Source organism: Rhinichthys klamathensis, unplaced genomic scaffold (genome assembly GCF_029890125.1).
Source record: "Rhinichthys klamathensis goyatoka isolate OS25496 unplaced genomic scaffold, OSU_Roscu_1.1 h1tg000262l_1, whole genome shotgun sequence".
In the NCBI taxonomy this organism is placed as follows: Eukaryota; Metazoa; Chordata; class Actinopteri; order Cypriniformes; family Leuciscidae; genus Rhinichthys; species Rhinichthys klamathensis.
In genome coordinates, this window is record NW_026606783.1 from 1,632,473 (window position 1) to 1,655,068 (window position 22,596).

At 37.1% G+C, this 22,596-nt stretch overlaps 1 protein-coding gene across 1 annotated transcript in view; it reads left to right on the forward strand.

Annotated features, from left to right (window-relative positions):
* Positions 1-20,956, forward strand: part of bcam (basal cell adhesion molecule (Lutheran blood group)) — a 55,156-nt gene extending 34,200 nt beyond the window's left edge. Inside the window, exons 2-16 of the mRNA XM_056267649.1 lie at positions 5,432-5,559; positions 6,045-6,258; positions 8,385-8,461; positions 8,620-8,716; positions 9,347-9,529; positions 9,630-9,751; positions 9,834-9,978; positions 11,084-11,199; positions 12,303-12,444; positions 15,988-16,112; positions 17,474-17,615; positions 18,948-18,986; positions 19,794-19,935; positions 20,024-20,123; positions 20,794-20,956. Of these exons, the coding sequence (XP_056123624.1) occupies positions 5,432-5,559; positions 6,045-6,258; positions 8,385-8,461; positions 8,620-8,716; positions 9,347-9,529; positions 9,630-9,751; positions 9,834-9,978; positions 11,084-11,199; positions 12,303-12,444; positions 15,988-16,112; positions 17,474-17,615; positions 18,948-18,986; positions 19,794-19,935; positions 20,024-20,120 (1,769 nt within the window). The 3' untranslated portion in view covers positions 20,121-20,123; positions 20,794-20,956. The remainder of the gene's footprint in view (positions 1-5,431; positions 5,560-6,044; positions 6,259-8,384; positions 8,462-8,619; positions 8,717-9,346; positions 9,530-9,629; positions 9,752-9,833; positions 9,979-11,083; positions 11,200-12,302; positions 12,445-15,987; positions 16,113-17,473; positions 17,616-18,947; positions 18,987-19,793; positions 19,936-20,023; positions 20,124-20,793) is intronic.
* Positions 20,957-22,596: the final 1,640 nt, after the last annotated feature.

Sequence of the window (22,596 nt, forward strand, 5' to 3'; positions counted from 1 at the left end):
TGTGTGTCAAAAGGATCGAAATTTAAGTCTTGACATCTGCTGTCAGCATCGGCAGTAGTGAATGTCATCCAGCTGTAACTACTGACATTGAGGCTGCACTGATACTTTCCCTTCCCACTCACTGCTGTTTCCCCATCGGCAGTTCTGCTACCCTGTTGCCATAGCAATAATGTTCAGCACAACATAATCGCTGAAAATTACAGCTCTCCATAAAAAAATCAGCAAGGTTAACAGTTTTTCTGTTTGTGTACTGTACACATGTGTGGGTGGATATTTTCTCATGAATATTCATGTTGTTTGTGTCTGAATGCATTTCTGTTTAGATCATTTAAATATAAGAATCTGTTTGCTTGGGTTAGTATGCAGAATCCATACTTGAGGGTCTCAAAAAAACTTCATAAAGAGGTTAAAGTTCATTAAAATTCTATATGCGTTAAAGTATACTTCTGCTTTTAGGCCTGTAAGCAATTATTACTCTAGTTTTAAGTTAGACCAGAACTTATTTGAGAATTTAAAACCATGAATCTCAGTACATTTTGAACAAGAAAAAACAACAGCAAGAAAAACTGTTGTCCAGTGGTCTGAGAAAAACAAAAAAACGTTTAAATCATTATAAATTCTCTGAAGTTTTTCTGTGTTTCTATATGTTATGTTCACCAAAAAAAAAAAAAAAAAAACGAGTTGCCCCCCGTGATTGATTTCATCTGTGTTCTCTGGCTGTGTCAGATGCACAAGCAGTTTTCATACAGAACCTTCTGGATAAATGAAACCTTTCAGCTGTGCTCACCCACTGTCACATGCAGTTAGACAGACATTTCCATCCATTCAGTCTGTTCTGAACAGGATTTGCTTCAAGAGGTTATTTTCTGGACTGGGTATAATAAAGGTAGTCAGAATAAAATGAAAAGCATGAAAGGTCAAGTTTTATTTTAATAATAAAAGTAAACTGAAAGTGGCCAAGCAGATATAGAAATGCAGAGCGAAGATATTTTCAGAGCACTGTTACATTATCATCTTATTTTTCACCACAGTTTGTGGGCAGCAATGGTTAAAATGACATTTTACAGTCACTAAGATCAGCCACAGGGCTCCTTATAAGGTCGTTGGTTTTGTTTCCAACCACAAACACACACACCACATCTCAAATGCACTCTCATGAGACACTATTCTCTCTCACAGTTTATAACCTATGTGCAGCATCCAAACTACTAAACTAGTCTATTGATAATTCAGTTTCAGTTTTTCAGTGAGCAACAATTAACTATAGCTTTAAGGAATGTGAGGAGTGTTTTTTTTTACCTAAGGCCATTCTGAAATGTTGAAGAAATAAGATTTGCGAGGCAACTGTTGCAAGCCGGACTCAAACATGTGAGCACGTATTGAAACACATGCAGTTACTGCTCCTCCTGTTGCTTGAGCCCTCAGAGAAGAGACAGATGATGTACCCGTGACAGGGTGTTAATGGAAAATTGAGTTTACATTTGAAGCTGTTGGCCATGAGGGAGCGATCACCTTTCCACATATCAAACCATATGTGCGTGCGTGCCTGCAAAAGTGTACAGTATGTCCGCCCAGTGGAAAAGTACTGTGTACACATCATTCATTTGTATATCAGTCCCTCTGTGTGTGCATGTGTTGGCACCAGCCAGAACATTAAAAAAGGAGATTATAAAATAGAGGGGAGGGCACATTGTTAGATTAAAAATGGCACTGAGTCTGCCCACTGTTACTTACACAATTTATCATACTTTATAGTACTTAAATTTGCTCTTTTTGTGAATGGCATCTATTGCTATTTGCACTTGGTGTAAACAGATGATATTTGTTGCTTTTGTACACTTGGTAGAAACATCACAATTTACACTGTAAATAGCCTCTGCCTTAAATATATATTAAAACATATAACACACAAATAATATTATTTTGATATTAGATATTAGTTTTATATTAAAGATTAGAGGGCACGTTAATTTGGAAAATAATGATGTGCGTGGATTAATCATTTATAATAAACTGACTATTCTTATTTGTTTAATGGAATGTTACAATTTCGATTTCATGGTGAATTTAAATAACGATTGACTGAATGATTCAACGATTCACTAAAGTCACTTCTTTCGTTCATGAATGAATCAATAGTTTGAATAAACGATTCAGTGAGTTTTATAAGCAATGCGTAGCGATGTAACCTGTGGAAACAGTAACTGAAAAATAACCACCTTTAATATACTGACAGTCTTGTCTGGAACGTGCAAACACAGACAAGCAGACTGATAGAAGCAGTGAAAAGTCAGTGCTGTTGAACTGTTTATCAGCTCACTGAGCCAATCAAATTTGAGGACAAGAACTGATATATAAGATTAGTAAAAAGAGGTAAAAAAAAATAAAAAGACAGACTTTGGAAGTTGAAGTGGAGAGGCAGCTGGCTCTTATCACAGCGGCGTCTGTTCTCCCACTGTGTGTGCGCCGCGCGCGTGTGTGAGGGATAGTATTCAGCTAAAACTTTGGGGTATAACTTCAGGGGTATAACAGAAGTCTTTTACAGTGGCAGCTCTCCGTCTCTCTGAAGTTGACTGGCCCGTTTCTGTCTGTAACTGTCTCGCCAGCAATTGCCAGTACTGAAATGATCCATCTGTCTCAAAACTGCCTTGAGTTTTCAGAATGCAGTGTGCCGACCTGATGCGCTTCATAAATACTGAATGTGAGGGTGTGTGTGTGTGTACGTACGGTCTCCTCTCAGTGTGAGTGTCTGTCGATGTGTCTGCTGCTCACAGTCAGAAAGTCTCCTGTCCATCTGCTTCTTTTGCCACTGATCACGCATGCTGTCTTTCTTTCTTTAAATCCGATTATCTTTACCACTTGCTATGACTCGCACCCACCCGCACGTGCCCTTGACCGCGCCCCATCCAGCCCCTGCTGAGGGGGAGATTGAACAGAGGAGGCACTAATTGCCCCTTAATTGCCCCTCTGTCTGTCCAGCTGCTCCCCTAGGCAGAAAAGAAGTAGTATTGATCAGAATGGAGTGAGAGTTTTAAACAGACATACCGGTATTAAAGAGATAGTTCACATAAAAATGAAATTTCTTTTAACATTTACTCGCCTTCATGTCATTCCAAACCTGTATGACTTTCTTTCTTTTTGTGTAACAAAAAAAAAAATATTAAAAAAGTTAGGACAACCAAAAAGATATGTTTTGAAGAATGAAAACACAGGTTTCCAAAGCATTCCTACCAACCCTACCATGGGTCGTCTGCTGCTTTAAATGCTCAACCTCTTTAAAGCAGGATGGATTCTGATTTGCAGTTTTATAATGTTGGTGCGAACTTTCATATCCTCAAAGAATAATAACGATTATTAAAAATGTATAGTAGTTATTGTAGTTACCGTCTTTGCGTGAACAGTTCTTTGTGCACTTGTGACCTTGGAATGACCTTTGCCCTCACTTTTGGATCACTCTTTACTCTCAGTGGATATCACAAAACAGTCGGTGATGAATTACACCACCACTGCAAAGGCTGGCATTTGGGACAGGGCCAGATAGTAAGTGATGGAGATGTAGGAGAGGGTAAAATCAAGGGAGACAGTTAATATGAGAAAGGATATGAAAAAGGAGTGTTGTTTTTGAATGTCATATAGACTACAGAGGAAAACATTGTAGGCCTATGGGAGAAAGAGAGACCTTTGACCTCGCTATAATATACGGAGATCTGTGAAGCGCTCTGTCAATCACAAGAGGAATGTCTCTCTCTCTCACACACACACACACACACACACTTAAGGCACTCTTAACTTTTTTGACGCAAATAGCTATACAATCTTGTAGTGAATATACACAAATCATTTTGATTACGACATTTGATGACTTGTGTTGTCCATATCAGCCCATTTCATTCTTGTTGAGTGCTAATGCAGAACCCTTCAACTTCTGGATCTGACTGCTGTGCTTTGGTTCATGTGTTGTGCTGATTTAGTTTAAAGGGAAAGTACAGCCTCTCTTTGTTTCACTGTTTCTGTAGAGCTCAGTATGTGAAGTTGCTCTCTTCTGAACTGGTTTTAACCCCTCAGACAGCGTGTACTGTATAAGAGTGATCATGAGCTGTTTGTTTGGGTTCTGTGCTCCGGGTGGGAGTCAACAGAATCTGCTGGTGGGAGTGTTTATGTGTGGTGTCTATCAGCCAGAGGGATCTAGGGAAGAGGGAGGATCTTAGACGAGATTATTGTCTGTCTGGATGCCACACTACTCCTGTGATCTTTCTAAACAAGGCAACTCCATGGCCATTTTACATATACACAAGACAACTCTTAATCTGGGTTTGGGAGTGTTTTGTAAAATCTAGTTATCTATTCTACAGTTGTTTGTTTGCTTGTTTGACAACAAATAAACAAAGATTTTTTTTAATTATATTTATTATTCTTGAGCAGCAATTCAGCATATTAGAATGATTTCTGAAGGATCATGTGACAATGAAGACCGGAGTAATGATGCTGGAAATTCAGCTTTGATCACAGGAATTAATTACATTTTACAATATATTCAAATAGAAAACAGTTATTTTAATGTTATTTAACAATATTAAGGTTTATACTGTTTTTTTTATACCAAAATAGAGTAATATATAAAATAAAATACATTTTACCAATAAATTCAGTCTTGCTGAGAATTCTTTTTTTTTAAACTTGTAAACCAAACCCCAATCTTTTGAACAGCTGTGAAACCATAAACAGCAATTAGAAATTTTATAAGATTAAGATCTTTATATGGATTTATGGGATATGTGCTTATATAACAAAAAACAGCTGTCAGATTCATAATTTAAAATGGACAATTTGGAAAGATTCACTAAAATGAATACAATTTCTACACCATTTTTGCTATTGAAGCTTTTGAATTAGCATGGGCACATTTAAAATATCTTTCACAGCCATCTCAAGCTGCATAACAAAAAAAAAGTTTTTTCTAAGGAAACTTAATGGAGAAATTAAAAATGCATTAAAATATTCATGATGATGCTTAGTTTTATATTGCCTTCAAAATCATTGTAAATATATTGTGGATTATAAAATATATCACCCAGCTCTACTGTGGACTCCTACTACCCGATTTCACGAGAGCAAAGGGTTATCGGCAGTCTTTTTTCTTGCTCTCTCTTGCACCTGGATCTGTGCAGCTGGGCTTCATGTTTGGAGGCAGCGGGAACACAATGGCTGTTTCAGTCTCACAGCGTGTGGATCATTTCTCACTGCGTGTGACTCCGAGACTGCTGCAGTGAAAAGCCGTCTGGCAAATTATTATGAGTGTTGTTCACTGCCGCCCATCCAGCCCTCAATCCTTCCCGCCAAAACAATCAAAACAAAAAACGATTCTCAATTAAAATAGACATCATTGCTATCACACAAGTAATTTTTGGTCTCTTTTTCTTTCTCTTTACAGTATGTTTGGCTTCTGTAAAGGTCACTGTGACTCCAAAGGTGGAAGTGATTAAAGGAGAGACCGCCAAAATGCCCTGCAACTACACCATCTCTAATCCCACCTCTAATATTGTGGTCCAGTGGTACATTGTGAGTACATGAATGACACTCTTTTTTTTTCATTTTAATCTCTTTCACTTGTTTTGCTTTTCTAATTTTATATACGGATCATGTAAAATGCTGGGTCCCATTTTATATAAAGTGTCTTTAACTACTACTAACATTTGAATAAATCATTTGATACAATGCACTTACTGTGCACATACTTGGAAAAACCTGCATGTCATTTCAGCTGTTTTTATTAATATTTTTTTTTTTGTAATTACATCTATAGTTACACTGTTGACCCTTTCCTTACCCCTTAACCCTTCCTTAAACCTAACCATACCACCAAATTCGTCCTTAACCTTACCCCTTAACCCACCTCAACAACTAAAGTAATTTGCAATACAACATACAAACAATAAGTACATTGTACAATTATTTCTTTTTTGGTGTAAGTACATAGTAGTTAAAGACTCTTAATGACCAAATGCTGTACTGCATTGATGAATTTGTGTTTCCATCATCCTCAGGAAGTCTTAGGTGCAAGAAAGCAAATCGCTTACAAGTCTTCGCAAGGTTTTGATGTTGAAGCTGGCACACCGTTGACAGAACGCTTAACCATAGGAGAGGACTTGTCCATCTCCATCTCCCCAGTCATGGTGGATGATGAGAGAAGCTTCTTCTGCCAAGTGACCGCAGGGCCTTTGGGGGTGTCTGACGCTGAGACCCAGGTCAAGGTTTTCTGTAAGTCTGACTGAAAATGAATGCATGTCATATTTTTTACTTCTTTATTAGCTTAGGCTATACTTGGTTTGATCGCTTGTGTCCACTCCTCTCACAATTTCCATAAACTCAATGGGACATATGGCCAGCCATTTTTACCCCTATTCATTAGTCTTGGGTGTTGTTTGTGAGTTGGCCCGGGGTCAATTATGGCCATACAGATTGCATTTGACACTATTGATTAATAGAGTGATTGCACTTGTCATGTTTGATGGATGTCATTTTAAGAATTATGAGAGCCAAAGAGCTCTGTGCATTGAGCACTGTGTTAATGACCACTGACCTAAGAGCAGAGTCGTTTAATATGCTACTATTCAAAAGTTTTTAATACTTTTATTCAACAAAGATGCATTAAAATGTTAAATTGTAAACACATTTATAATGTTACAAAAGATTTCACATTCAAATGAATGCTGTTATTTTGAACTTTCCACTCTTTAATGGATTTCACGGTTTCTGAAAAACAAAATATTGACAAGATTGAATTGTTAATTATATTAAAATGTATATAAATATTACTTCTCAAATGGTTAGATATGAATGATTAGATATTATACTGAAAAAAGACAAAAGTGCGTAAGAAATTGTTACTTTTAAACATATTTATATTTATTCACTATTAGATATGAGATGGCACCCATTTCATAGAATGAACTTTGAGTTTACTGTAAAAGGTGGTGTAACACTGTATGTATATTATATATTATAGACCTCAGTCAGGGTACATGGCATATTTATCACAATTTATGGTATATTTAATTTATCACAGTTTATAGATTTTTTATATTATTATTATTTTGTGTCTCTAATTGGCCTGCATTAGATGGTATTGAACTTTCAGCCCCCTGCTCAGCAATTCATTATTTCTTTAGAGACCCTCCCCCAGCTGTGTGTGATAGGGTCACTTTATGAAAAACTAGACAATTGTGTGTGTGTGTGCAGATCAGAGAAAACATCAGAACAGACTCTTTGTTCATTTTCTGTCCCAGACTGCATGGAGCGAGAGAGGCAGTAATGCTGTAATAATTGTGAATGAGAGCAGTGGGACTGGAAAACAATGGCATCTCCTCCCAGGAGACGAATACTGCTGCCTGCTTCATGGCTAATGGCTGCACCAGAGGGACATGTCCTTATGTAGAGAGAGAAAGAGACATCTATCTCCATGCAAACTCACACATGTTCTCTGTGCTGGGTCTTTATTTTCAGTGTCTTTTTAAAATATTTTTGAGAAAGATTAAGACATGAGGGCGATGCTTTGGTGACTGAGAGACCGACCGAAACTAAGTGCTCTGGGAAGAATGCCATGACTGTTAATGTTATAAAAAAATGATTCAGTTTATTTTTGAACCAGATGACAGCTGGGAGCAGTGATATGGTGACCTTGCGTGTGAATTGGTGGGTAGGGGAGTGGCTGCAGTGTGATTTGGAAATGGAGCTGGAAGTGTCATAATGTTAATGCATCTTAATGTTTGCTTTTTAACATATTTAGCTAATTTTTCATGTTTCCATGTGCAAAATTAAGCAGCAAATTCAGTTTTGTTAAAAAAAGGTTTTTGCACAAGGTATTTCAGTGCAAAAACCTGATTCTTATTCACCAACTAGCTCCAATCCAGTTATACCTGGCAAAACCATTTTAAACTGAGTGAATGTCATTCTTTTCGACACAATCGCGCCTTTGCATGCAAATTAGGCTCGTTATATTGTGCCATATTCACAAAACTCAGCACAATTTGACTGACACATTTAACGTTACGGTATTACTGCCCATAGAAAGCAGGTGGTAAACTGAATTTTATTTAAAAGAGATGTTTGTGTATATTTCTTTTGATTATGGCAGCAGTTATTCATAAAATAATGATAAAAAGTTGAATAAGAAAATTATAAATGGGCATAATGGGTATGGTTTAGCGCACATTTTAAAAAGCCAGTTATCAGCTGTCATGATTCTTTCATTGAGTTCTCCCTCAATGTGGTGGTATTTATATGGCCAATTGCAGTGTCCATTTGCATGCAATTGGTTTAGGAAACCATATCTCAGACTTGATTTAAGTTATTAATGAAAATGATCTTCCCTTTTCCTCTCACAGTTGCTCCAGAGAAGCCGGTGATAACAGACAACAATCAGGCCATCACTGTCAGTCATGACACTACTTCCTCCTCTGAGGTGAATCTTGTGTAGATGTTTTTAGCTATATATGATAGCTATGAGTCTTGAAATGTATATTTAATTTGTGCAGCCTTACAATGACTGAATGAAAAGCTTGTCAAAAATCTTATGACAACATCTAGCATGTCAAATTTCTGTGTGGTATGTTTGTTTAGGTGGGCAAGTGCACCAGCAGGAATGCTTACCCTCAGCCTCGTATTATCTGGTTTAAAGACGACAACCCGCTGCCTGATGAAAAGAGCCAAAAGGAAAGTAAGTGCAGAATCTGAAAAGTGGTCAGAATAAGTCGGCTCTTTAAAGTCCTTTAAATTTTCTTTCCCGCCCATTGCAGTATTACTGGAATCGTAGTGGGGTCCAAAAATTTGGGATTCAAATGGGGGACTTCTACTAGATATTCTCTACCGTTGAAAAGTTTGGGGGCATTTGTTTAAAAAAATTTATACTTTTATTCAGCAAAGATGCATTAAATTAATCAAAAGTGACAGCAAAAACGATTACGTTGTAACAAAAAATGAATTGTTGAAAATTAAAAGCTCCAAATCAGCACATTAGAATGATTTCTGAAGGATCATGCAACTGATGACTGGAGTAATGATGCTGAAAATTAAAATTTTCAAATAGAAAAATAGAAAACAGTTATTTTAAATAATTTTACTGTTTATACTGTATTTTTATCAAATAAATGTCAGCCTTGGTGAGCATAAGAGACTTCTTTCCAAAACATAAAAAAATGACCGACCCTAAACTTGTGAGGAGTAATATATATATATATTATATCAAATAACTTTCAGAATATATACATATATAATGTGTTTGTTAAATTCCTCCCACACTTTTAGATCTCTTACTGTAAATTTAATCTTGTTTCTCTCTTTTTCTCAGAAACGTATATGATACCTAGTTTGGTGAAGGAAGCCTCAGGCCTGTTCACCATCACTAGCACGCTGTACATGCAGCCGGTTAAAGCCGATGCTAAATCAGTCTTCCACTGCACGGTGGAGTACCTCATGCCAGAAAACAAAACCCTACACGAGAACTCTGATAAATTCAACCTCTCATTGCTCTGTGAGTCAGAGACACACACACTTACAAAGAAACAGTAACCCGTGCCTCATGCGTCAACTATACGTATCAAACTCCTCATCCTGTGCTCTCCTCCAATCAGATTCAACAGAAAATGTTTACTTCAAAGTGAAGAATCAGGGGCCAATCAAAGAGGGGGATGACGTGGAGATGGTGTGTGAGACCGATGGAAACCCTCAGCCAGAATTTGAATTTACTAAAGAGGTGAGAGGCCATGTAATATGTAAATCACAACCAAATGATCTAGTATATTATTTTCACTCCCGTATTTACTCTCACTTGTAAGGGCTCACCACTGAGCGGACAGAAAGGCACATTACATATGAAGAGTGTCACTCGAAATGATATTGGAACCTATACGTGTGAAGCTCAGGACTTTGATGCCTCAGATGATGTCGAACTTACCAAAACTCTACACTTAAGCGTGCACTGTAAGTAATTCCAAACTCTATAACAAATACAAATGTGGGCAAGTTATTAAATGTCATGCATAACTGATTCTTTGTTAAACATTCTTCATTACCATTGCTAATTCAGACAAGATTTACAGAACAGTAAAAAAGAGATTTCCAAGAATAGTGTGATATCAGTAAAATGTGCTCGTGACAGTTTATCTGTTTTTTTTCCTCTTTAAAAAAAGTTAAAAAAATGATAATTTGTTAAAGGGTTAGTTCACCCAAAAATGAAAATTCTGTCAGTATTTACTCACCCTCATGTTGTTCCAACCCCGTAAGACCTTCGTTCATCTTCGGAACACGAATTAAGATATTTTTGATGAAATCTGAGAGCTGGATCACTCCTCCATACTAGTCCATAGGCTTCTTCAGGGATTGAACTTGCCGGCCTCGAAAAGTTATTAAAGACATCGTTAAAATAGTCCAAGTGACTATAGTGGCTCAATCTTAAGTTTATCAAGCGACGAGAATACTTTTTGTGCGCAAAAACAAACAAAAATAACGACTTTATTTCAACTATTCATTTCTTTCTCTTTGGGCCTCTAGTCAGTTAACGTAGTGTGATTCCGTAGAGCTACGTCACACGTAGGCTCACTATTGGCCGACGCTGGTCATGTGCGTGATGCGTGTGACGTACAACAACAGAAGCTTACGCTATTACACTAGTGAACTGACTCGAGGCCCACAGAGAAGGAAATGAATAGTTGAAATAAAGTCGTTATTTTTGTTGTTTTTTTGCGCACAAAAAGTATTCTCGTCGCTTGATAAACTTAAGATTGAGCCACTGTAGTCACTTGGACTATTTTAACGATGTCTTTAATAACTTTTCGAGGCCGGCAAGTTCAATCCCTGAAGAAGCCTATGGACTAGTATGGAGGAGTGATCCAGCTCTCAGATTTCATCAAAAATATCTTAATTCGTGTTCTGAAGATGAACGAAGGTCTTACGGGGTTGGAACAACATGAGGGTGAGTAATTACTGACAGAATTTTCATTTTTGGGTGAACTAACCCTTTAAGTTCATGTTCAGTTGAATTTTCCATCACCTCATAGCTACATTCATTCTTGTGTCGCTCTGTCAGATATTGACCCTGTGGAAGTGACTCCAGCAGGCTCCTTGCTTGTTTCTAAAGGAGATGCTGTAGAGCTTCAGTGTAAGACCAAGTCATCTGATGCCCACACCCTGCATTGGATAAAGGCGAGTATAAACTTCAACAAGCTTCCATCCCCTCGCCAGTTGTTCCTAGAGTACCTCACTTTGATCATTTGCTACCCTTCATATTGGTCCAAACCCTCAAGAGTTTGGTAAATCTTTGAAACATAAATTAAAATAGTTTTAATGAAACTTGAGATGTTTTTGGCCCTCTATTGAAAGTACGGGTAACCCAAACATAAAAGATCCAAAAAGTTAATCAATGTGTTAATTCAAGTCTTGTGGAGAGAAACTTTTGCTTTATATAATGAACAGATTTATTTTAAGCTTTTATTCGCATATAAAACACACATACACATCACATATGGTAAACAAGAAAGGTCGTATATGAAGCGATCACATGTCTTCACAAGACTTGGATTAAACCGCTCAATTTATATGGATTCAATTTAAGACACCTGTATGAACTTTTTTAATCTTCTAAGTTTTGGTCACCTGGACTTTCAATGGAGGGACAGAAACCTCCGATGTAATTAAAAATATCTTAATTTTTGTTTCAAAGAAGAATCAAAGTCTGTAACACTTTATTTTGAAGGTCCCCTTTGTACATTCTGTTCACTATAAGTAATGTTGCACCTATGTGTCAACTAACTCTCATTAGAGTATTAGTTGAATGTCTTCTTAATATCTGCTAACTCTTTACTGTGATGGTCCTCCAACAGACATTCTATTGACTATAAGTAACTTTGCAACTACATGTCAATTAACTCTCATTAAAGTATTAGTAGACTTAATATCTGCTAACACTTTGTGTTGGCCCTCCAACAGACATTCTACTGACTAAGTAACTTTGCAAGTACATGTCAACTTATTCGAACCCTAACCCTACCAGTCTACTATACTCTACTAACACATAATGAGAGTTAGCAGACATGTGGTGCAATGTTACCTGTAGTCAACAGAATGTGTAAAAGGGACCATCACAATAAAGTCTTGTGGGTTTGGAATGACACAAGGTTGAGAATTTTTTTTCTTTTTTTTTTCTTGTTCATATTATATGGATATACACTTTCTGGCTAATAGAAATAGTGGGTTATGCTAGATCTCATTTGAATCAACATCTCATTTTATCTCACTGTATTTCATAGGACTCAAAGATGTTGTTGAACTCGGGTGTGTTGACTATCCAGGAAGTGACTCTGGCTCAAGCTGGTGTGTATATATGTGTCGGAGCTGTACCTTCAGTGCCAGGTCTCCAAAAACAAGCCAATGTCACCCTTAACGTCAGAGGTACTAAGTGCATACACGGACACATACAGCTTTATTGTGGTTGATCAGTGCAAAGTGTCAATACAAGCTGTCATCAATGACAAAACAGGTTGCATTCAAGAGATAGAACATGAGTTGTCAACAAACAGTTGATGCTTGTTATACCAGCTGGTTTCCGTTGTTTAGATGCAGGTAGGAGTTTAACGCCAGAAGGAAAGCGTGTTTATTCGAAAATGCGGTTTAATCTAGTAGTAACTTGCAGCGATTGTAAGAACATTAAAATGTTGGTCAGGCCAGTGTCATGGATGACCAGTTGAGCTCAATAGTAAGTAAAACACCATTCAAAAACTCCATATCAAAAATGAAATGAAACAACATTATGAAACAATTAAAGACAAACTACAATGGCTGTTATGTTGTCAATGGGAACAGATGCTGCGTTCTTGTCCTCACAAGTTCCTCCTTACGTGTTTGTAAATCATTTACAATATGATGTGCGCTTAAGTGATTTGGAGTAATTTTTCGTTATTTTATATTATCTTCTCCCCCCCTCCCCCGCTAATGCTCCATAATGAAGAGTAAAGAAAGCACATTAGGTGTGTAATTGATGCCGATCTGTGCGTTTTATTCTTGTGCTGCCATGAAGGATGATGGGAAATGTTTGTCTCTTCATAAACCAGCTAAATGATTTGGTTTTCTGGCAGTAAACTAAATGCTTACAAATTAAATGGCACTGTCAACATTCACATTTACAGCTAATTATGATCCATAACAATTTGCTTCCGCTATACAAATTAATTTTTTACACCCCAAACTCAGGGTGTAAAGAAAGTAACAAATTTCCCAGACTTTAATTAAGCTGCTCATTTGCATTCTTGTAAATAGTTATATTCTGATAAGAATTCCTGAATGTTTAAAGAGTCCAAGCTTGCTTAGCTAGATAATATGGGAAGATGCATTAAAGCAGTTGTTTTAGAAAAAAAAAAAACTGCATCAAAAGAACAAAAAACTCACCCGTTTTTTTTTTCTATCCTTTTGCTCTGTGCACTTTAATTTGGTTCAAGGCAACTTCCTGAAATGCCTGTGGTGAAAATGAATGGGAGATATATTTCCAAGGCCACTTAACAATGTGAGCAGTTACTGTTGAACTAATTCCTATAATAAAACTCTAACATGAGTTAAACACTTTGTTGTCTTGCAGTATGTGACATATACAGTAACACTAGGCAGTGTGCCATCTATCTTATCTGTGCGATCAGGAAAGCTTTCATTCTACAGTTGATTTCCTGGTTTTGTTCTTTACGCCTTCATGCATTTATAGTATTCATGGGTGTAGTTCACACCTTCCTGGTTTCCACGAAAGGATGGTGAGGAATTTACAGTGTGGTCCATAAATTCTCCAGTTACAGAGCACATGGAATATGATGTCATGGCTATTGCGTAGGATGCAGCCACTGTTTTCAGAGCCATATGGATAGCGTTGGGAAGTCCAGCACAGTAATTGACTCTCATTGTCGACTCCGTTGCTGTGTCTGAAATCGCTCACTCGTTCGTAAGAGAGCTGAAGCTGTTGCAGAAACAACATCAGAGTCAGGGTTCTAAATTAACACCCGCCAACCCGCCAAATGCGGGTTAAAATTCATTTTGGCGGGTGTTAATAAAAACTTACTAGCCAGTTTGGCCGGTGATGCATAAGGTTCTGTTCTCGGTCATTTATCCCCCTGGCAGTACTTCCTACATTTCCCATAAACACTGTGCCGTAATGCTATGTGATGACGTTTCATGCGCCCATTGGCTGCGCGCAGTTTGCAGTGAAACCAGCGCGAGAAATGATCATGGAAACAAACGGAGCGTACGCGTCCGTCCACCAGAAAACACAAGGAAGATGAAGAACGAGCCAGAGCAGGGAGCAGACTGAAAGAGGAGGGAGCTAGTAAAGTAGCTAAAGTAAAAAGTTAAGATTAAACTAAATGCGGCGGTGGTTGGGACAGACTTCTGGGTTTAAATTTAAATGTCGTTTAACGAGAGATAGCCTACGTTATTTTTTTTTAAGTTTAAGGTTTTTGTCATTATTTCTTACAAGCTTATACATTAGGCAATAGCCTATACACAACAAGCTTACTATATATCTTAAGGTTTTCTTTTAGTTGAAAACATTAAACAATATGTGTAAACAAAATATATAAACAACAAAAGCATTTAAGCTCAGGCAGCGCAAACGGGGAAAAAACGCAAAAAAGAAAAGAAAAAGCAGACTGCGCAGTTATCGTACAGAACGTAGCCTACATACTCGAGTCAGCATATGATTATCGTGTTTATATTGTTTCACGTTCATGTTGAGAAAAACAATAATATCCACATGCTCGAGTGAGAAAACGCGCTGCGCTGACAGGCGCAGAGACGCGCGCGCGTGTGTGTGTGCAAAGTGAAGTAACAGCACTTTGCGTTTTCTGTTCTTAAACCTGTCTCCCTCAACGAAACTTAAAGGAAGCATATGTCAAAATCATTTTGCTACCAGAAGATATCGGGGTACAGCTGCTGACCTGCAGTCGTTAATGCAGTGATGGACAACTGCTTCCTCAGTCGACTGCTGTTTCTTTGGATTTCATGTGATTTCTCATTGTGGTGGTGATATTATGATAATAATAATAATTAATAATTGATTAAACGTAATTTCATCTAAGTAATTCCAAACTTCGCGAGGCAGACAACGACATTATGTGATCAAAAACACAATCCACTTGTTAAATGCTCCACCCAGTGCATTTAATTATAACTGCGAAAAAAGATTGAAGAAAAAAAGTATTAGTATTTTATTTTTTTTAATAATAATTACAGAGCGAAAATTCGAATATCCGTGCACATCCCTAATAGAGATAGATCCCAAACTTGAAATGAAATGTTTGCACTTTCTGTCTTGTATTGTACTTTATATGTGTTTTTCATGCCAACAATGTTAATAAAATTATCAAATGCATTCAGTGGCACTCATAATTTCTCTTATTTTCACCGGAAAAAATTTGGCTAGTGGAAATTCTAAATGGCTGGTAACTTTAGAAAGTTACCAGCCACATTGGCTGGTGATCAAAAAAGTTAATTTAGAACCCTGATCAGAGTCACGTGGTTTTATACTTATGTAGGCTACAATAAAAATAACAGCCAAATATGTTGTAATTATATACAAACCTCCATGCCAGATTTTGTGGTTTCATCGGTTTTATATAATTTGGTTTGCCATGGTATCATCCTAATTTGTGTTCATAATCCTAAAAAAATATAGACTATATATTATTTTTTTAGTTTCTTGATATCTCCTGTCCAAACAGCTTTTTTTTTTGCGCTATTAAAAGAGATAACACGTTTAGCGTCCTCACCCAAACATTTGGATGTATTAATTAGATGAAAAGTAGATTTGTTAGGATGATCATGTGGAAGGTTTAATTTAATGCCTCTTTGAACGGCTGACAAATATACCGGTACCAAGAAATTTACAAGTCAACAGGCTTAAAGCAAATGAACTTAAAGATTGGTGGCTTATAATATACACATGCTTTTGTTTTGGAGGTGAACCTGAGATCGATGCTTCGGGGAATGGTTTGGTTACTAAGGTGGGAGAGATGGTCACTCTCAACTGCTCTGCTCTTGGCTATCCTTCTTCACAATTCATCTGGAAACCTTCTGGCAAAGAGGTGTGTTTGTTTGCTCCAAATAGATTTGGTTTGAACTAGGGATGGGCATTATTAATCGACGATCGATAATTGATCATTAAGAATTTCGTCGATCATGTTAATTTGTTATCGATAAAAAAAAAAAAAAATTAAAAAAAAAATCCTTTCCTCTAAATCCTCGCTTGCCTGGCTTATGCTACTCCGAGCTATGTCTGAACTTTGTATTTTGAGCACTTCTTGCGTTGCTTTTGCCTCTTCACGATGACTCGCTTGGTTTAGTCCTCAGTTGTAAGTCGCTTTGGATAAAAGCGTCTGCTAAATGACTAAATGTAAATGTAAATGTAATATGGTTGCGTTGCGTAATGTGAGCCTTGAAGCAATGAACCGCTGGATTGCACCACTGCAGACGGGTGGAAAGTGAACGGAATAAGTTGTTTCCCGGGCTGGTCAAGTTAGCGCAGAGGTACCTGTGCATCCCGGCAACGTCAGTCCCCTCAGAGCGGGTGTTTTCGGCGGCTGGACTGAAGAGTTTGTTTACACTCGACCTCGACGCGTCCGCACAAGCACGAGCAAAGGTGCGCGAGGCAAAAATGACGTCATTGCGGTATTCGGCGTTTTACAGGCGAGCGCGTGGAGTATAAACGCCTCGTCCGTTTGCGGAGACTCACAGAGCCAGGCAAAAGTATAAACGAGGCTTGACGGTCACCATGTTGCGGTCGCGTCTGACCCCAGGCCCAGTCCATGTCATCAACATGCTTATCTTTCTCAACAAAAATCAGTAGACTGGTGCAGAAGTTTTATGTGAGTTAATAGATATTTTTTTTGAGGCTTTTGTTAAGTAGCCTAATTTGTTGCTAGGTAGGCTAATCTCTCTCACACTCTTTCTCGACTTCGTACCTTGGATAGTTTTGAGTTACATTGAGTATTATTATGTTTTTGGTTAAGTTATTGTTTAACATGATTTTTTTTATTATTATTTTGGAACAAACGATCGGGTCTCTGTTTGAGGACGCCAACTCGCAGCTGCAGGTTTTGTTGCTTTTTAGAGCACCGCAGCGCATATTTCAAGTTTAGCCGAATGTCCAGTTTAACTGCCGCAAGTTGATTATCTTGTAATAAAGATCTCATCGAGGAAAAACACGCTGTATTTTTGTATTTTCATTGCATTTTTAATTTATAAAAAGTTAAATAAATAATTAATTTTAATATATAAAAAATATTAATGATTAATCGATAGTCGATCGTTAATTCTCCCGACGATCGACTAAGAAAATTTAATCGAATGCCCATCCCTAGTTTGAACTTGATCTTTACATCAGAGAAAACTTCTGTATTCATTGTATTTTGTAATGTTATCCTTCTGTCTGTTTGTCTGTGTGTAGTCAGTGACAGTAGTGGGGAATAGGGTGATCAGCACGGTCACTCTTGAGGCCACAGCTGCGGTTCTGGCAAATGGTGTGATGTGTGAAGCATACAATGAGCATGGAAGAAACAGCAGGCACTTAAAGGTGTCCATCAAATCAGGTTAGTGCTCCCTACTCATACAAACCGAGGCAATGTTAGGATTGGAATACTACACTCTAAAAATGACTGGGTTAAAAATAACCCCACTCGTAATCCAGCAATGGGTAAATATCAGACAGAAACTTCCAGTTTTATCTAGTTTAGTATCTAGTTCAGACAGTACTTTGGGACACAGTCACATGACCATATTGTTGTCTGGTTAATTTAGCGTGTAGCAACCAGCTATCTCGGCTAAATATGAATACTGTTATTATGAAGTTTTTTTAAATCAAATTTTGTGTAAGAATGTGAGAATTTTGGCAATCTGCTTAAATCGAGAAGATCTAAAAAATCTTGGATGTTGCTTCTAGTTCATTTAATACACTTGTGAAGGACAAGTGCACAGTGGATTGTGGGATATCGTATCTTACGCAGTGTGCTCTGGCTGTATACTGCACTTTTTCGGAAAACGCTATTGGTCATCCTGAACTGATATATATTTTTTAGAGGGTGGGATTATGGGTAAAGAGCTACATCACTTTATAAAAAGACCATGCTCGTGAATATTAAACAGCGTGCATTGATGTTGCTCTGTCAAATCTCAAGTCATGCACAGATGTGCTTGAGTTGCATGGCCTTGTATACACTTCAGAATCATTTCCGGTTTATTCACTACTGAGCAAAAGTTTGGAGACCGTACAATTTTTTTTAAAAGAAGACTCTTATGCCCACCAAGGCTGTATTTATTTGATCAAAAATACTGTAAAAACAGAAATGTTGTGAAAAATGATTACAATTTAAAATAGCTGTTTTCTAATTAAAAATATTTTAAATGTTAATATTATTTCTGTGATGGCAAAGCATCATTACCAGTCTTCAGTGTCACATGATCCTTCAGAAATCTTTCTAATATGCTGATTTGATGCTCAAGAGAGATTGCTTATTAAAATCTTGCTCATTGCTCAATTCTTTTTTTTGTGTGGAGAAAATCTGGATTTTTTTCCAGGATTTTTTATCAATATCTTTTTTTTTTTTTTTTTAAATGATCCCAAACTTTTGAACAGTAGTGTATTTACTCAGATATTTTTTACATCACAAATCCAGATGAATTCTGTAGACCTCTGAAATTTCAACAATTTAACTATAAAGTATGATTGGAAATTACATGTAATATCTCTATTCAATTCAAACTATCAGCCTGCAATTTAATTGGGCATGAGGCTTCTGCATACTTAATGCAAATAAATTTAATATATAGTATTTAGTATGCGAACATATATCTCTCAACAGACCCAGACTTGTGTAAAATGTTAGCTGTTCTCCAAACCGCATTCTTTTATTTCATCTGTGCAGATCCAGAAAAAGACACAGATTCCAATGCCGCTAACCGAGGTAGACACTTGTCCCAGCTCTCTCTGCTCCTCCTCTTCCTCTCAGGACTCTTTCTTGTACATACTCCATAATCTAACTCTTCAGCTCTTTACACTGTATATTATGTATTGTTTCCAAACACTGTGTATATTATATATTGTATTACGTATGTGATCTTTGTATGATGTCTGTCCTCTATTTTGTTGATGGTGCACCTTTAACTTTTCCCTTATTTGGGACAATAAAGGATTCTGTTCTATTTTACCTTCCTCTCTTTCCTTCCACTCTGTGTCTGGGGTGTTTGTCGCTTAATACTGATGTCCTTTCCTTTCATACTTGAGCGTACTGTCAAACGTTTAGCTTGTGCAGTCACTTTAGAGTGTGTGTGTGTGTGTGTTCGTCTTCATCTCTTTGATGGGCCTCGTTTTGTGTGCGTTTGTGGGTTAGTGCTGGAGTGTTTTTTTTTTTTTACGTTATGCTGTTCAATGGTACTCAACTTTCTCTTTCCCATAATGCTGCTCGAAGGAAACCCCATGTTTAAAACAGGTCTGTATAACCCCTGCTTCTTTTCTGTATGTGTGTGTTTGTATATAATTTCTCAAACTGTGACCTTATTTATCACTGATTACTTTATGGGTGTCGCATTTACTGTCGACAAAAGAACAATTGGTAATTGTTCTGGTTTACTTCCTCCCCACCTTCCTCAACACACCCATTCCCCCTCTGTGTCCCCCTTTCTCTTCCTCTCCCACCCATAAGTATTACTTCTTTACACTCACCATTAACCATCAACTTCTCACCAACTTTTTTCTCGGTCGCTCTTCTCAGCGGAGAAACAGCAGGGGGGTTCGAGTGCAGTCGTGATCGCCGTGGTGGTGTGCGTTCTGCTGCTTCTCATCCTGGTGGCTCTGCTCTTCTTCCTCAGTAAGAAGGGCAAGCTGAGCTGTGGGAAAAAGGACAAGAAGGATGTGTAAGTAAACCATTATTACCAATACTTGCAAACCACATGTCCACATATTCATTCTCATCTCTTCTTTATTTGTACTTCCTCCTTGCAGGGCATCTGAGGAGGTGAAAGGTGGTATAGTGGTGGAGATGAAGTCCAGTCAGAAAGGCAATGAAGAGTCCGGTCTGTTAAACAAACCTCATGCATAACAGGTGAGGGTTCAAAGACTAGGTTTAGCACAGTGGTTCTGGTTTAGATTCAGAACTGTGTGTGTGTGTGTGTGTGTGTGTGTGTGTGTGTGTGTGTGTGTGTGTGTGTGTGTGTGTGTGTGTGTGTATATATATATATATATATATATATATATATATATATATATATATATGGACACTCCAGGACACTCTTGTAAAAGAGATTTTTAATCTCAAGGAGTTTTTATCCTGGTTAAATAAAGGTTTGAATGAATATATAAAATATTATGTGTGTGTGTGTGTCCGTGTTATTTTTAGTATTATACTGTTAAAATATTAATATTTTGAATAAGCTACGTTTTTATTTTAAAATTAGTTTAGGTTTTAGTGATTAACTTATTTAATTTCAGCTATTTGCCAACATTTCTAATTTACGTTAAAAAAAAATCAAATCTAATATTTTATTATTTTATTTTATTTCAGCTTTGTCAATTAATAAAAAAAATCAATAGTTTGAATTAACTATAACAATTTAAATATATTAATATTAGCCTGAACTGCATAGCATGGCAATTTTTTTTATTGGACGAATAATTTACTGCATCAGTGTCACCTTTAAGGATTGTATTACTTTTGGCAGTGATGGCCTGTAACAATAGCATGCGTTCATTAACAACGTTTCCCTTTTTCACAGTGTTAAAAACGAAGGAGATAAGAGACAAATAAGAACAAGATCTCCAGAGACATAGAGGATGGCGTGGTGGAATTAAGAGTGCTCTGATGGAGGAGAAGAGAGAAGATGGAGGACAAAGAATATGAATTCATTTTTGCTGTACAGATTTTCTTTTGGTGGGGGTGGGGGGAGGGGAGGGGGGTATGGTTTGTAGGACGGGCTATGATGTTGAACTGAGGGTGGGTTTCAGTTTAGAAGTGGGAGGGGCAATACATGTAAATCTGGCACTACTGTGTCCTGATTGCGCAATCAAGGCAATCTTTGTCCAATTAGAAATTTACTGGGCAATACAACTCTATAGAATAAAGCGTGACTTAATGCAGCTCAGTGTTCATCTACCCAAAACAATTCAGAAAAGTCACTGTGGACACTGGATGTTGCTCTTCATACTGTGCTGCACCCTGGTTATGTTGATTAGTTCATGTTGTTGAATAGTGCAGTACAGCCACTTTTTGCATTACACACTGCACTTACTGTGTACATTTTTGATTGAGAATTGCACACATGCCATTATCCCGAGTCGTAGACCCAGTACAGACCACTATACGTTTTGGTCTTGATCTGCATGGAGCATATGGACGTGCCATTATATACACTGTCCGGCTGTACATTTAACACTGGTGAAATGTTCAAACTCTGTTATTCATATCAGCCTTTGTATAGTCAAACATTTATGTTTTTGCCCATATTTAAGACCATGTCCTAAATTCCACACTGTATTGTCTTACACCTATGTTTTGAGCTGAAACCAAAAGCCAGAGGTGACACAAAGAATGAAAGTGTGTGAGAATCTCTCTCAGAACATATATCTGAATGCACAGACCCCTTTAGCTCAAGTCTGAGAGTTGTGGAAGTGGTTCAGAATTACAGAACTAACTCAATCATCTCATTTCCTCTGTACTGCACTGAATTTAACTCGACAAGCTTGAAAATGTTCAAAGACTTTAACCCAACTCTTTAATTATTAAACATGGGTTAGAAATTGGGACAGGTCAGGCCTATCTTCTGAGTTTTTGTCTTTTAAAATGGCTCCTCGTGGGATTAAGCGTTCATTAGTTTATGTATTCTCACCTGACTTTTCTTTTTGAATTATTAAAGTGCTAAAAAGTGATTGGAAAATATCTACTTAATGAGCACAAATCTAAATGCACATGCTGTCTCAATATACTTTTCTTCAATTTCTTTTACCAACACTATTAATATCACTAGGTTGGCATTATTTATACATTTAGAGAAACATATCAAATTAAACACCTTCAACCATTTTTTTTTTTACTTAAAAGTTATTGCTCTGTGTGTAGTTGTTAAAGGCATAGTTCACCCAAAAACGAATTATTTCATTTACTCATCCTCATGTCATTCCAAATCTCCATGGAACACAAAAGAAGATATATTGAAGAGTTTCAACTCTACATAATTAAAGTTAGTGGAGTCCGAACAACGCTGGATCTCACCAATTTTCATTGTATGAACAGATTTTTTTTTTTTTTTTATATATATCTTCTAATATAGGTTTGCAATGACATGAGGGTGAGTACATGATGACAATTTTCATTTTTGGGTGAACTATACCTTTCAATTCTGAGAGTAAGGAACAGTTGAGGGACAGATCATTTTTCCACTGTTGTTACAGAGTGATAATCTTTTTTTGTTATACATCAATATAGATAATCATTGCAGCTTTCATTTTGTTTTTTAAACCAAAATATGAACATTGAGTGTAAAAGCTATTTCTTTAAGCTTGTATGTGATGTTCCAGGGTTT